Below are 16,336 nucleotides of genomic sequence, written 5' to 3'. Positions count from 1 at the left end.
GGTCCCACATGCCGCGGAGCGGCTAGGCCCGTGAGCCATGGCCGCTGAGCCTGCACGTCTGGAGCCTGTGCTCCACAACGGGAGAGGCCACAACAGTGAGAGGCCCGAGTACTGCAAAAATAAAATAAAATAATAAAAAATAAAAAACAAGAGATAGATCCAGTGTAATCTTTTAAATTAATCACAAAAATTAAAAAAATACTAAAGTAATTGTGAAAAGCATCCATGTAGAGTGAAATGTAATACTATGTAATATATAAACATACCAATAAAAACATTAAAAATACAGATACTACTGGATAATGGCTATTTAAATACCCAATGCTGAATGGAAAGATGATACATTTTTAAACCACAGAATATATAAATCCAGCAAGGGTCACTAGACTTCATTACCGCTGGCACTTTTTTTTTTTTTAATAACTTAGGTGCCAGTATCTCTACTTTTCTTTCTTTTCTTTCCTTTCTTTGCTTCCCTGTTGGCCTTCTAATCTCCAGCATATGTGTTCTTGAAAGAATAGAAGGTACAGGCCAAGGCAGATCTTCATGAAAACATGAAGGATACAAAAAAGTCTTATCATTTCTTGATGCATTATCAGGCAAACACAAGACTATGTTGCACTGTAAAGGAAAGTTGCTGATATGCCTTACAATTTTGATATCATCACATTCCTACTTTCAACTTAAAAGAATATAAAATAAACATGTTTAGTGCAATGAAAACTGCTCAATCAAAAAAAAATCGCTAGAGTCTTTGGTACTTCTAATATTCATCTTCTTTATTTTTTTCCTAAAATTTCATAATTGTATACATTTCTCATTAAAAATAATTTGTTTAATTTAGTAATCATGTTAGAAATAGCTTAAAAGACATGGGAAAGTTATACTGCCATCTTGTGGTTAAAGGTTCACTTACAGCAAAAAGGACTTACTGGTATTTCCCATTAACTCCACAACACACTGTATACTATTAATCTAAAGAAAGATAATTTCCTGTTTGGAAGTTATGTTTAAGAAAAATATAGGGGCTTCCCTGGTGGCGCAGTGGTTAAGAATCCGCCTACCAATGCAGGGGACACGGGTTAAAGCCCTGGTCCTGAAAGATCCCACATGCCGCGGAGCAGCTAAACCCATGTGCCATAACTACTGAGCCTGTGCTCTAGAGTCTGCGAGCCACAAGTACTGAGCCTGCGTGCCTAAAGCCTGTGCTTCGCAACAAGAGAAGCCACCGCAATGAGAAGCCCACGCACCGCAACAAAGAGTAGCCCCCGCTCACCACAGCTAGAGAAAGCCCACACACAGCAACGAAGAACCAGTGCAGCCAAAAATAAATAAATAAAAGTTTTAAATTAAAAAAAAAGAAAACTATATTCTTCATACGTCTCTCTCACTTTCTCACGTTAAATCCCATTAGATTAAAACAAGAAACGGCATTTTGAGTGGCAGCCTCAGATAGATAAATAAAAACAAATATGCATTTGGCACTCTAGATCCTGCTCACAGAAGCTTATCATTTACTTTTAGTGTAACACACACTCTAACCCTGAGAATTTAGAGAAACAGAATTATGGAATCTAGGAGTTCTGTTTTCACAAGGTAATCTCCAAGACCTACAAGCAACTAATATGACATTTATGTTAAGCTTATCAACAATAGTTATTTGATCGAGGACCCTAAATTCAAAAGCACCACATTATGGCAATAGATGGAAGCACTACTTTCTTCCACCCCTCTTATATATAGCAACCTACTTTTCCATATATAGCTAAGAACTATAATTAAATGGAAAAATTAATTCTGAAAGTACAGTCCTCTACATTTTTCAAGTGTGTAATCCTCTATAATCTATGTAAGGCACCTGTTCCAAATGTTTTACAATGGTGGAATCTAATTAAAAGTCAAGACACTTCTACATCTAACTCTGTCATCGGAAAGCTTTTCCCTTTTTTTTTTTTTGAGCAAATCACCAAAATTATAGGAAGACAGCACCATCTATAGGTCTGCCCAAGTACAGAATGAAGTTCTTAGATGTTACTGCCCACTGTGATACAGTAGCTAACCAAATGTACTAGCCTAGAAGAAAGTTCCAGAATAACCCTGTTCATTCTTAAATCTCTCCAAAGCATTTTACTCTATCTCTACAACCATTCTCCAAAATAATGATTGTAATAATAACAACAACAGCCACAGGAACAAGAACTAAAACCAAAGTTTCACATAATTGCATTATTCTGATTTGGGTAGACTTGATGATTCATAAATATAGGTCACTTTTCAAGAAATATTAGGACATTGGCATGTCTTCTCTCTCTCTCACATACACACACAATGTAAAACTTTTTGGTCACAATTCTATTTTAGGTGTCATTCAATCCTATTGAAACATATATTTAATTATTCTTTCTCCAAAGTGATATCTTCTCCCTACAATAGTCCATTCTAGTTTTTACAGACATTCAACTCAATTCACCCTTGCATCTAACCTAAAGCTACCAGACTCATACAAATTAAAAGGCTCAAGACAAATCAATTTTTTATGCAACTTAAATGTCCTCCTTTGTCACAGATTAGCTTGTCCAGTCAGCTCAGTGAGTCATTCCAGTGCCTTACCTAATTGTATAAGGGTTCGATGAACAATCACCTGAGGACTGAGGCTCAGCTTGTTCATAATCAATTGCCTGTAGGGGCTGGCAGAAAAGATGTAGCCCTGTAGATGCTGACAGAGCCCCCTGCTGGGTAATATGGAGAATTTCATACCAGTGCTGTGGCTGGCACTTAAAGATCTGGCAAAAACAAGAAATGGCCAGTTGCACCAAGGGTAGACCCTGTTTGTTCATCAGTACTCAAGTTTCCAGAGCAGCTACAATATTTAACCCAACCAGAAAAAAAAGAGGTCTTACAAGGGCGGTATTCTGTATGGGGGCTGCTAACCTGATACATCATTCTGCATACTATTATACAAGGCAAGGTGGGATAGTGGGTAAGAGTAAAGCTTTGAAAGCAAAGAGAACAGAGTTTGAGCCCAGGCTCTGTCACTGACCTCGAGCAAGTTACTTAATTTCTCTAAGCTTCACTTTCCTCATCCTCAAGAAATTACAAATTAATACTGATGATATAAGCAAAGTAAGGTGCTTTACACATAGTAGTCATTCAATAAGTGTTAGCACTTTAGATTTATCTTATCATTTCCCGTTGTCTTATTGTAATTATTGACTAAATAATCAGGTAGGATCCACCCAACCCAAACAAACACCCAGAGAAGTTCATTTGCAACTTCTTAAGATAACAAAAAGAATGAATGAGAAAAACTGAACTCAAAATAAGGATGAGCACAGCTATGTAACAAAGAGAAACTGGTATCTGAGGATCTAACATCAGTTTCAAAATTTACCTCCGAAATATTTTTTTAAATCATTAGAATCCACATGACTCTTGATTTCCACATAATTTTTACTGTATAATTTAGAAATTCAAGTCTTCGGGGCACAGAAAAGTTGGAAATATAGATCGGGGAGTTACCTGCACGTGGATAATACTGAAGCCAGAGAGCACAGAGACAGCAGAGTGGGGATGGGTAGAGAACTTGGAACCCTGCAGAACATCAATTTTTAAGGGAAGGGAAAGAAGAAGAACCAGCAAAGAAGACAGTAAAAGAGTGATCATACATGGAGAAGGGGGTGAAAATCAACAGCAGAGACAACTTTAAAGAGAAAAATTGGTTACAGATGTGAAATTTCACCAAGATTAGGTAAAATTAGGAATGAAAACCAGTAGTTAACAGTTTCAGCAAAAAGGTAAAGGCAGATATGCCAATTAGAGTAGGTTTAAAACTGAGTGAGGAACTTTTCACAAAGGTTGACAATGAAAGGAAGAGAAACACAGGACCATAGCTTGAGATACGGACTGTGAATTTGAGAAACACAATATGAAGAGAAAAATAAAATGAAGTGCCTGTTGTGGGTTGAATTGTATCCCCCACAAAATGTATGTACAAGTCCTAACCCCTGGTACCTGAGAATGTGACCTTATTTGGAAATAGGGTCTTTGCAAACATAATCAAGTTAAGATGAGGTCATACCAGACTGGAGTGGGCCCTAATCCAATGAGCCGTGTTCTTATAAGAAGAGGGAAATTTGGATACAGACACAGAGGCAAATAGGGAGAGAAAGCCATGTGATAACAGCCAAAGAACACAAGGATTGTGGGCAACTGCCAGAAGCTAGGTGAGAAGCATACAACAGATTTGGAAGGAACCAGCCCTGCCCACACTTTGATTTCAGACTTCTAACCTCCAGAACTGTGAGACAATGAATTCCTGTTGTTTTATGCCACCCAGTTTGTGGTACATTGTTCAGACAGCCCTAACAAACTAATATACAGGGACTGTCAATAACATTCAAAAGATACAGACCTACTAGAATATCTACAAGGTGACAGAACTACCATATGACCCAGCAATCCCACTCCTGGGCATATACCCAGAGAAAGCCATCATTCAAAAAGACACACGCACCGCAATGTTCATTGTAGCACTATTTATAACAGCCAGGACATGGAAGCAATCTAAATGTCCATCAACAGAGGAACGGATAAAGCAGATGTGATACATATATACAATGGAATATTACTCAGCCATAAAAAGGAACAAAAGTGGGTCATTTGTAGAGACATGGATGGACCTAGAGACTGTAATACAGAGTGAAGTAAGTCAGAAAGAGAAAAACAAATTATCGTATATTAATGCATATATGTGGAATCTAGAAAAATAGTATAAATGATCTTATAGGCAAAGCAGAAATAGAGACACAGACGTAGAGAACAAACATATGGAAACCAAGGGGGAAAGGTGGGGGTGGGATGAATTGGGAGACTAGGATTGATATATATACACTATTGATACTATATATAAAATAGATCACTAATGAGAACTTACTGTATAGCACAGGGAACTCTACTCAATGCTCTGTGGTGACTAAATGGGAAGGAAATCCAAAAAAGAGGGGATATATGTATACGTATAGCTGATTCACTTTGCTGTACAGTAGAAATTAACACAACATTGTAAAGGAACTATACTCCAATAATTTTTTTTTAAAAAATAATATTTACAAGGTGTATAAACCATGATCACATCAAAGTATGGAAATAATTGACAAACATAATAATTTAAAAGCAAAAGGAAAAGAAAATTGGTAAGAAAAATGAGTTAAAGTCTGGAACAATTATAAAGAATCCTGTAGAAGTCCCTTAACCTGGTTTCATTCATTGTCATTTTAAGATACCACATACGTAAATCATAAAGATGTTTGAAAATGATTGGTGCATCTCTTTTCAGTTTGGGGTCCTGGAACGAAAGATGATACATAAATTTTAAAAGTGATCATGGGCCTCTCACTCAGAAGGTGGCAGAGATTACAGACTTGAATGTTTTCACGTCATTTCTTAAATGATTACAATAAAATAAAACATTGTTGAAGGAAAATATTGTTGCAAGTATCAGTTGTCTGATGACTAGAACCCCAGAGTACTTTTCTTTCTTCAGAGTAGGACCCTAAGAATAATATTCTGTGGGTTGGGCTTCTGATATTTATTCATTAGTACAGTCAACAAACATTTCTGAGCACCTATTGTGCTATACCTAAAACACCAGATTCTCAATGGTCTGAGATGTTGTAGTCAAGACAGTGGTGGGGCACAGGGCCAGAGAGTAGGGAAGTGAGGAAGGGCTGGTTGAACAAGGTGTTCCTAAAATGTGTAAAAGTTGTTTTATGTTATTATATCAGTTGAATCATGTGCCCACATACTATATTTACACTTTTAAAACATGTTTCAGTGAAGGACAGTAAAATAAATCCTTTGACGTCCTTATTTAATTCATATTTTATTTGTTCTTAAATTCATATTTTTGAGAACTAGATTTTCTTTGAGAGAAACAAGACTATATTTCAATTAAAACACATCCTTTAAAGGTATTTCATAATTAATTTGATCAATAGAGTTGCTTCCTCCTATGGGGTTGAAATAAAGGGAATTTTTCCTCCCTAATTACCCAGATGATGGGTTCCAGCCTCCCTTTGATGTGTCATAAAGGCTCACCTGTTTCACTACAACCTGCTATTTATTATCAAACAAATGCAGTTTGCCAAATCCTGAATTTCCAAAGGTGCCATTTATCCAAATCACGTGCGTGTCCCCTTTGCACGCATTCTGAAAAAGAATTTTCCTTGATCAAAATTTTAACCTTGATTACCCTCCGGTGCATCAGCCTTTTATTACCAAGTCCAAATTAAAATCCAGAGAACTACTGGCATACATTCTGCCTATTAATGCATTTCTTTTAACTGTACTTTAACTATTTTGGGTTAGAGTAAGAAAAGGTAGAAATCTTGTGAAAATAAAGTGACATAAGATATATAAGATCAGGAGTTTAGAAAATAAGATTTAAAATTATCCTATACCTTTTTAGTGACCTTTTTAGGCTGAAAGCCTTGGATTCTCTCCCATCAATATAATGTACATTTTACATGTACTCTCAATAGTTAATCTCCCAGCAGCCTATCCATTAATCCCAAGTTTTCCTCCTCCAGAAAGTCTTTCATTTCACTTTCTCATTTGATCCCTTGAAGATGATTAATGAGATAAACTATACAAAGTAATTGAACTGCGTTTAGTGCAAAACTGGAAAACTTTTCAGAATACTTTGACTAAACAACTTGACTAAGACATCTCCAGCCAGATGGACAAAATAAAAACAGTGATTGAAGATGTGGTAGGGTGTTTGCCTACAAGATACGGGGGATTAGGATGGGGCTGGAGAGGAAGAAACAACGGCCTGGAAATTTTGGGAAATAAATCAGTGTCCTGCCAGCATGGTGATCATGTATAAGACAGATGGAGAAGAAATGCCCTAAGAAGAATTCTGAGTGGGACTTGCAGACATCAAGGAATATGAGTGCAAGATTTTGGGAGGCAGGAGGGGGAGGGTCCTAGCGATGCCACTGTGGAGAAAATTCCACGTGGACAGGGCCTAGGTGTGCCCTTGGGAGGGAGCCTGACAGGACTGGGCAAAAGCAGCGTCTCTCAGGGGGTCAAGGGGACTTCGTCAGAGACCCAGGGAGATTTCTGAAGTTGAGTGCCAGAGCCCTATGAGAACTTGGGGAGAATACCCATTTGCGCGGGCCTAAGAGGCTCCTACATGGCATGGGAAATAAGAACCCCGTGAGCTTTGGAAACACATGGAAGAGCCCAAATTGGTCATTAGGGAGAATGGGAGGGTCTGAGGTGGAACCATGCTCCTGGCTAAAGGAAGAGATGTGCATAAAAGGGAAACCTCTGGGAGCCAGAGCCAGAGCCCCACTGAGAGCAGACAACAAAATGATGTGGGACCTGGAGGATGCTGAGGCCCAGGGATCTTGGGAGCTCTAGCAAGCTTGGGGGAATTCTGTCAGTGTTGCTGTCAGGTTTGCTGCCAATCCATTTAGTGTCTTTTCAAGAAGTAGAAAAAGGTTTCCCTTCTCCCCAAGGTGGACTCATCTCTGCTCTAGGATACATAGATTATGAATCAGTGCATGGACTAGATTTCAGCTCCCACTTGCTCAAGTGGCCAGAGCCCTTTTTCAGTTCACAATCTGCCCAACTGTACATAGAGGCGCTAAATGGATTGAGAATTTCCTTTCCACTAAATGCAAATATTGTGCCCACACATGGAATTATCTGGAGAGAGCAAGATAGTATTATGCAAAAAGACCGTAAGGATTGTATTTGTAGATAAAAGTTGTTTTAAGGGATGTAAACTAATAAAAGATAGAGAGATGGTAAAGGATAGTAGAGTTGATCTCTCCAACTTCTAAAAATATCTGCCAATGGGAATAATATTTTCCTAGTCCCTCCTGTAGCCTGTTCCTATATAAATGATTGCATGCTTGTGCAACCACAGGCAAGTTCATTAGGCCCTCTGGGTATCAGTTTCTTCATCCTGGAGGTGTGGTGAGGATTTAAAATGTTGAGACATGTAAAGCTTAGAACTGGGTATGGCACTTAGTATTTACTCCATAAATGTCAGTTATTTTTATTACTTGTATCATTCAGTGTTAATGAGAATGTTAAAGCTGGTGTGTCTGTAGAGGCGATCTGGGAGCATTTATGCAGAAAATGGTTTTCAAGTCAGGCCTTGAAAATGGGCATGGTTTCAAAAGGTAGAGAAAATTAGGGGAAGACAGTCTAGGCATTGGGAATAAAGGTGGAAAGGCACAGGCAACATTCCAGTATAGTGAGCATATCTATTGAGCAGAAACTGAATGGAATGTATGGCAGAGGACAGGAAAATAAGTCTGAAAGCTAAATTGAGGGCATGCAATTAAGGAGTACAGAATTCATTCTTCTCTCTCTGGTCAGCAATGAAAGCCAAGAAAGATTTAACTTGCAACCTTCTGCAATCTGGCTCCCACTCTATGGAATCTCTTTTCTCAAAGGTCTTCTAATTCAGTGCTTCTAAAACTTGAAAGTACAAACCAGTGACTTGGGGACCTTCCTAAAATGCAGGTTCTGATATGGTAGGTCTAGAGTAAACTTAGCCTGAGATCCTATATTCTTAACAAGCTTCCAGACGCTACCATGCCCCTCCCTGCTGCTCATCCATGGACCAACTTTGAGTACTAATCCAATGGCCTCTTCTCCATCTCATCCTTACCGCCTCTGCAGTATTAGGCCTTGTTGATCTTCCTGATGCTCTCATCATTGGCTTCTACTCACTCACCTGAATTTTATGCTATTACTTGAAGCTAATAATGCAGACTAGGAGCCTGCTCTATAAAACTCCAGTACATATTGTCTTCTCTTGAGCACAGTTTTCATCATATAAAGCAAAGTTGCCATTGATAACAATATCTATATATAATAGTTATAGCTACAAACTTAAGGTTAGTCTTTAGATGTGTATTGCCCAAGCAACTATCAGTGCATCATTTGGTCTCTTAAATGCAAATATTACAAACCATCTTTTAACAAAAGACACATATATATCGTTATAAAAGACACCAACTGCCCATCTCATGAAGTGTTTAAGCTTCTTTGGAAAATAATCTCCCCTGAGATCCTCACCCCTCCCTGTGGGCACTGGCTACAACTGATTGGTGCAGAGGTGGGCCCCTGACCAATACTGTGTTATTTTGAGTCCTTCCCCAGCTTTTTACACCGGGACTGAAAAAAAAGCAAGTTAGTCTCTTGTTTATTTTACAGAAGTCAAGAGCATGTAAGCTCAGAAGCTATTAGGGACAACATTCTGACACATGAACTGAAGAGCAGAAAACAGCAGTCATCTGTGAGAAAGAAAACTGATGAAGATACCAGGAAGGAACAGGGAAATATCTCCAAAGCTTGGCACCCTGACATCCTTGCTCATCTCCACGTAGACCATGTAGGCAAGGCTTGACCACAGTCTGACCTGAGTCTTAGCAGAATGCCCTGTGATTTCTTCTAACATAAGGGAAGATAAACAGCCTGGTGAGGAGCTGTTGGGAGGCTGTTTCTCCCATTATCCTGTGGAAGACTGACACAAGGCCATTTCTCATCCATCTCCCTAGTTTCAGTTCAGCACAAGACTTTCCACCTCATTCCCACTTAGGGTAAAGCTGCAGACTTCAGCGTAAGTCTATAAAACTGCTTGGCTGCGGTTCTGACGTGGCTCCTCAACAACAGAGTGACCCATCATTCTTACCATCTGTTATCTGGCTTCTTCAGTTCAGTGTTGTCTACAGAACAAGGGGCACAGGGAACTGATACCACAATGACTTGCTTTTGCTGTCTGTGTAAGTAATTAACTGTCTGAATCCATTTGGTCATGTTTACTCCTCACTGGGCAAATCTATGGAAGTATGACAAGCCATTCTAATGGCTACAGAAGTATTACTTGGGACCCAGTTATTAGCCACCACCTTGCTGCCTTGGAAATGCTTAACCATTTGGCCAAGGGAAGAAGTAAGAAAGGCAAGAGTTCACTTCCTGAGATCTCCTCAGTGCTCCGGCTCCTGATTATACTCAGTTCTCAGGAATGCATTTCAGACTTTGAATTCCAGGAGATACTCTAGTATTTCTCCAGTAAACCTCTCCAGCTTCTTTTTTTTTTTACACTTAAGAAAGCTAGAATGTATTTTTTCTTACTTTTTATTGGAGTATAGTTGCTTTACAATGTTGTGTTAGCTTCTGCTGTACAGTCATAGAAAGTATTTCTAACCTTTACCATTGAAAGGTCATATAATACATACACACACTGGTGTTGCATTTGATGACAATATCAGTAATCAGAACTTCAGTGTTAGCAATTCAAATGTATTTTCTGTTTTTATTAAAATTCTGCCTCTCGTATATTAATTTATTTTTGGCCCTTGACGTAGTATATGTAACGTGATTAGCCTGCCTTATAAAAGTCCAATAAATATAAAGTTTTATGAAAATGTTATTGGCCAAGTGGGGAAAAAAATGACTCTTTTTCACTATGATGAAAGTACAAATTACTCTCATCATTTATTAATTGTAACCTCATAGTACTAAATATGTAAGTCAACTATGCTATGTTTAATTTATCTTATAAATGTACTGATTTTCATTCATATTAGTTACAATTGTAAGAACATGATGGAAAAACACATTATATTTATGCCAAATATGTATCATCCAACAAAACAGTGTAAGTAGGATTAGAGTTTGATCTACTTTTAATATCCCTTGAGTTTAGCTGTGTCTAATACCCAGAATGATCATCCAAGCCAATATACAGATACTTATGAATCACTAGTCATTGGTTAGGATGTTCACCAATTAGCTTCATTTCCCTACTGGGCCAGCTGAGTTTTATTTGATCAGGGTCATGGACTCTGAATCAAGCCAAATCAGGGACAGCTGGCAGAGTCTTGGACATTGTGGAAATTTGACCAAAATGGTGTATAAATTGGTGCAAATTCATCATCACTACTGGGAAACAACTAAAAAAGTAGAAAGTGGGGTCACTGACATCATAACAACAAATAGACATAGCACAATTACATATAAGAAATGAATGCCTTGATTGCCATATTAATGAGACGTCATCTTTAGGAAAGTGTAGAGATTGTTAAGTGATATATCTGGCTACTTGTGGTACTCCTAGATGCAAGGAGTTTGTGACATGATGATAACTAGTCATAATTTTTCCAAATTTGTTTGAAAATAAAATTTACTAGTCAAAGTTAAACATTAGACATCTAGTTATCTTTTTTTTTTTTTTTTTTTTTTTTGCGGTACGCGGGCCTCTCACTGCTGTGGCCTCTCCCGTCGCGGAGCACAGGCTCCGGACGCACAGGCTCAGCGGCCACGGCCCACGGGCCCAGCCGCTCCGCGGCACGTGGGATCCTCCCCGACCGGGGCACGAACCCGTGTCCCCTGCATCGGCAGGCAGACTCTCAACCACTGCACCACCAGGGAAGCCCAAGTTATCTTAATATGATTTACTAGTGTTACCATAATAATTTATTAAGAGAATAGTTACATTTATAAAAATGTTTTATGGTGATGAGTGGATTATAGTAATTATTTTATATATTCATAATAAAAAATGCATCACAGTATGTAAGATTAAATTTTCAATCAACTCGTAATTTATATTTTAAAATATCTTTAAAATACGTTCACATAACATAATCCTGTGGGTAACTTTGTCTAGCCACTTAGTCATTATTTCCATGATTAGTTATAACAGATTTCTTCCTAAAGGTTTTTTCCCCCACAGCATAACTCTCCATAAATTAATGTGAACCTATCATATCAAAGGTGTTTACATGTGTTAATATATTCATTTAATTTTAATATGCTTACTAAGGCACGAATAGCTGCAAGCAAGCTAGCATAGCATGCAATAAGAAAACCTGTGGAGTCCTGAGGTAACATACTTTAACGAGGGAGGTAGGAATTACATAATATCTGAGTTAGCCGGGAAAAAAAGAGGCTACAACTGATAGCACAACCAAGTCTGACGCCAACTGGATCATTTCAAATAAAACAGCCAGCCAGGCAAAAAGGCCTCCTCCAAGTCGCAGGCCTTGGGGCTGCCTGCCTTGCTTTACAGGCTAGGAACACAGAAGGCGGGGAACCCGAGAGCGGCCAGCGCGGGCGCTGCGGCGACTTGACCTGGGACACCCGCCACCCGCCGCCCGCCGCCCGCTCCCGGCCTCCTTTGCTCGCGCGCTCCGCGGGCTCGGGCTCGGCAGACTCTGCCCCAGGAGCGCGGAAGGCAGAGGAAAAAGGCAAAACTTCGGTTAGGAGACTTGTCTGAGAAACGTTTTCGGAACACGCGAAGAGAAAAACGACTAGCCCCCGGCGGGGCGGACTTACCAGCGGAACCACCGGCCAGGATCTGCCGAGAAGCCTCGTTCACGAAGCCGACAGCGGGCTTGGCCGACATCTTCGCAAGCCAGACGACCACTGCTTGGGCTGAGATGCGTGGGCGAGCTCGCCAGCCTGAATGCCGGCCTGCAGAGCCTCTCCTGAGCGAGAGTGCCGGGGCTGGGTTAGTCCTTGGGCCCAGTGGCTCCCTGTGGGGCGGCAATCCGGCGACTGCTCGGAGGCGGCGGGCGGTTTGGGCCACAGACTCGCGCGTGATCTCCGGCGGGTCGGGACCTGCCTGTTGCGCTGCTTCAGGTGCTCCCTCTCAACCCCGCTTTGCTCCCTGGGCTCCTGAAGGAGAAAAGACCCGCAGATGGGATTGGGTTGGTCGACAGCCGCAGGTCGGTTTGGTCTCCTAGATTGGCGCCCACGGGTTTCCCTATCAGGAGCCTTCTGCAGAGTTTGTCCAGCTGGCCGCTCTGCCTCTGATAACGCAAGTAAAAAAGTGATCCTGGCCTAGAACTCCAGCGGCAGGGCCCAGGCGACCCTTGCCCTCTGGAAAGCCAGAACACAATGCATTTCTAAAGAAGAGACAGGTGAATAAATTCCTTGGAGTTAGCTGTCCTGAAATTGTGGGCTATAGCAACTAAGTCAAAATAAATCCAATTTACAGGTATCTTACAGTTGAGCTACTGTATATAGTACTTCTCTAAGAAATGGTTTTGGCTTAAGGGAATATATCTCATACCTCATCAACTTGAGTTTTATTTACTGAAAGACCAAAAGAAGAAGGCCTTATTACAAATAAGTCTCTTCTATCTATACCCCACGTCCGTGGGCATCAGCGTAATGTGTGCGTTTGTAAGAAAAGTAAATTCATGTTCCAGCCCTGACCTACTGAATCTGAATCTCTGGATATAGGGCTCAGAAACCTGTGTTTTAATAAGTTCTCCAGTGATTGTTATGAATGTTAAAGTTTGCGAACCACTGACCCAAATAATCAAGGAACATTAAGTAACTACCAATATATTCTTCTCTGTAAAACGTTTAGTTATTCATACTAGCCCTTTAGGATAGTTAGCAAAACAAAAATACTAGTTTATACTATTTTTAAACCACAAGTTGCAAAAACTCTGTAGGAGGGACACAAGATTCTCAAATTTTAGAAAAATACCTGCCACACCCCTAACAGGCAGGAAATGATAGGAGTAAAAGGGAGAATGAGACGCTTTGGAACCCTTATTATCATATTATTTCTTAAACACGGTATTTAATACTAAACATATTCAGTTTGAACCATATAAAATTGCCATTTTTGAAGGCCATTGAATATCAGCGATATGTAATAAGGTTCAACTTAATATATATGATTTCCAATTAAATGTACTAAATACAATAATTGGTTTTATACTTTGTTTTAATTTCTTAGGCTGAGCTATTAAAAGCTGGCAATGATAATCTGACTGGAAAAATTATTTAAAGTGAGGAATTGAAGAGACTTGCTACTTATGTGATCAGATACGCAAAAACAAATTTTCTCATATTTGATTAAAATTACTAAGTTTGAAATGTTTACCAAGAAATAGTTTCAAGAAATTTTTGCTATTTAGATATAGTAAAAGCTTTTGAGCTATGTTTCAGTCTTTTACTAATTAAATATGAGGTCTTGAGTACAATATAAAATCACTTATTCATTCAAAAAATACTAGAACCTATTATATACTAAGCACTAAAATCAGAATTTCAGAGCTCATAGAAAATGTTTCCCTAATTTTCCACTGAAGAAACTAAGTTTCCCAAGATCACACCATAAGTTAATGGTATAGCCAGGATTCCCTCTTCTAATAGCCGTGGGATTATAGATTTAAATATTAACTACAGGCCAAATTACATTCGGTCACACTGAAACCTAAAATAATTAAATGCTACCAAAATTAATTTCATTTACTCATATGTAAGTAGAGAATTCTTTAAAGTTAAAGAAATTTGTTGGATTATTAAATACTATTAAACCCCAAGGCACACACTGAACCAAATTCTACATTCATTCATTGAGAGTTTACTGACTGTCAGCATTATGAGCTGGCAATGTAACAGTTAAAATCCCCCTTTGGAGCATATAATCTAATGGAAGAGATCATACCATGTTGCAATGTAAGTAAATTTTTGCCTCCCTAGATTATTTCAGGAAATACAATAATACTCCCAGGTCAAGATTTAAAGACAGCCTTTTGACATCATCCATTATTTCCACGGATATCTTTTTTTTTCATAAATATCTTAATCTCTGAATATTTTAACCTGAGGAGGTGGGTGCAAGTTTGTGGTCTCACTAAGACCTCAATCTCTCAGGATCCCTACAGATTCAGTCAGAAGTCTCTCCCAGACATTTTTCCAAATAGCCTGTTGGAAAATTGCTACCTCTTTTTTTTTTTTTTGCGGTACGCGGGCTTCTCACTGTTGTGGCCTCTCCCATTGCGGAGCACAGGCTCCGGACATGCAGGCTCAGCAGCCATGGCTCACGGGCCCAGCCGCTCCGCGGTATGTGGGATCTTCCCGGACCGGGGCACGAACTCACGTCCCCTGCATTGGCAGGCGGACTCTGCTACCTCTTTTTAACCTCTCTGCACTAGAACAGATTTCTTTGAGTAAAAAAAGCAAGGCCTGATATTACAGGTAGTCTAGTCCTACATCTCCAGATTAGCTGAGGAGATAGGGCCTAAGTATAAGAACATTCTGGAGCTTGGGAGTCTGGAGTCAACAAGTACACACTGTGCTAAGAGCTCTGATTATGGGGCATAGCTCTTATCTGCAGCCAAATTTGCCCATGGCCAGTATTGGAATGCTGGGAGGTTTAGCACTAGGAAAAGTAAAATTTACTTGACCTACTAGTTCAGATTCCTTAGACACAATCCATCACATTACTCTTTCTATTATTATTTTACGTAATGCTGTGATGTCCTGATATTAGAGCATAACTGCTCTAGTATCAAGCTTATATTTTTTAATCATTGATTTACTGTATTTAGCTGATCTTGGTTGAGAACTACATAATTAAATTATTGATTTATCAGTTTGCAAAGTGACTAGAAACTAAACCTTTGGGAATCTTAAAATACTTACTGAACTTAAGTATCTGACCATTTCTTTAATGTCTTTTTGGAATAAAGTTTTTGTATTGGGCCATTGGATCAGCTGCTGTTCAAGACCAAAATAATAGTGACTTAAACAAGATTGAACTTTATTTCCCCCTCATGTAATGACACAATTGTAAGCCACAAATAAAGCTCGGGCCAGCAGAGAGGAAGGAAGGTAAGAAGGGTAAAGAAAGCCCTGGAAATTACATAAATCTCATTGGTTAGAAAGGTAGTATTTTGCCGGGTGACAATGTGTCCATAAAAAATATATATACCATTATGGAAAAAGGGAAAAACATATTGGGTAACAGCTAGCAGTGTCAACCATGGTTTGGGAAAAGGTTTAGGAACAAAAAGCTATACTTTAAAATTATAGTATTTGCTCATTTTGAAAGATTTTGTTTTCCTCAAGTCTAAAGTTTATCTTCATCAGTTTCTAACTGGAAAATGCTATATAATCCCATGGTACTCAATGTACTATAATTGGGAGTCACATTTAAAAATACCATTCCCTGAAAGATACATAGCCATTGTAGGCTACAGACTCTCTTCTTTAGATGTCAAAACACACTCTCTAGGGCTTTCCTCATGGCGCAGTGGTTAAGAATCTGCCTGCCAATGCAGGGGACGTGGGTTTGAGCCCTGGTCCAGGAAGATTCCACATGCCATGGAGCAACTAATCCCATGCGCCACAACTACTAAGCCTGTGCTCTAGAGCCTGTGAGCCACAACTACTGAGCCCACGTGCCACAACTACGGGAGCCTGCATGCCTAGAGCCCATGCTTCGCAACAAGAGAAGCCACCACAATGAGAAGCCCATGCACCGCATCAAAGAGGGGCCCCC

General features: G+C 39.4%; 1 protein-coding gene across 1 annotated transcript in view; it reads right to left on the bottom strand.

Moving 5' to 3' along the window:
• Positions 1-16,336, bottom strand: part of SLC25A21 (solute carrier family 25 member 21) — a 537,589-nt gene that overhangs the window by 500,210 nt on the left and 21,043 nt on the right. The window contains exon 2 of the mRNA XM_060098159.1: positions 12,364-12,705. Coding sequence (XP_059954142.1) covers positions 12,364-12,433 — 70 coding nt within the window. The 5' untranslated portion in view covers positions 12,434-12,705. The remainder of the gene's footprint in view (positions 1-12,363; positions 12,706-16,336) is intronic.

Source organism: Mesoplodon densirostris, chromosome 4 (genome assembly GCF_025265405.1).
Source record: "Mesoplodon densirostris isolate mMesDen1 chromosome 4, mMesDen1 primary haplotype, whole genome shotgun sequence".
Lineage (NCBI taxonomy): Eukaryota > Metazoa > Chordata > Mammalia > Artiodactyla > Ziphiidae > Mesoplodon > Mesoplodon densirostris.
This window is presented reverse-complemented; position numbering and strand designations above follow the sequence as displayed.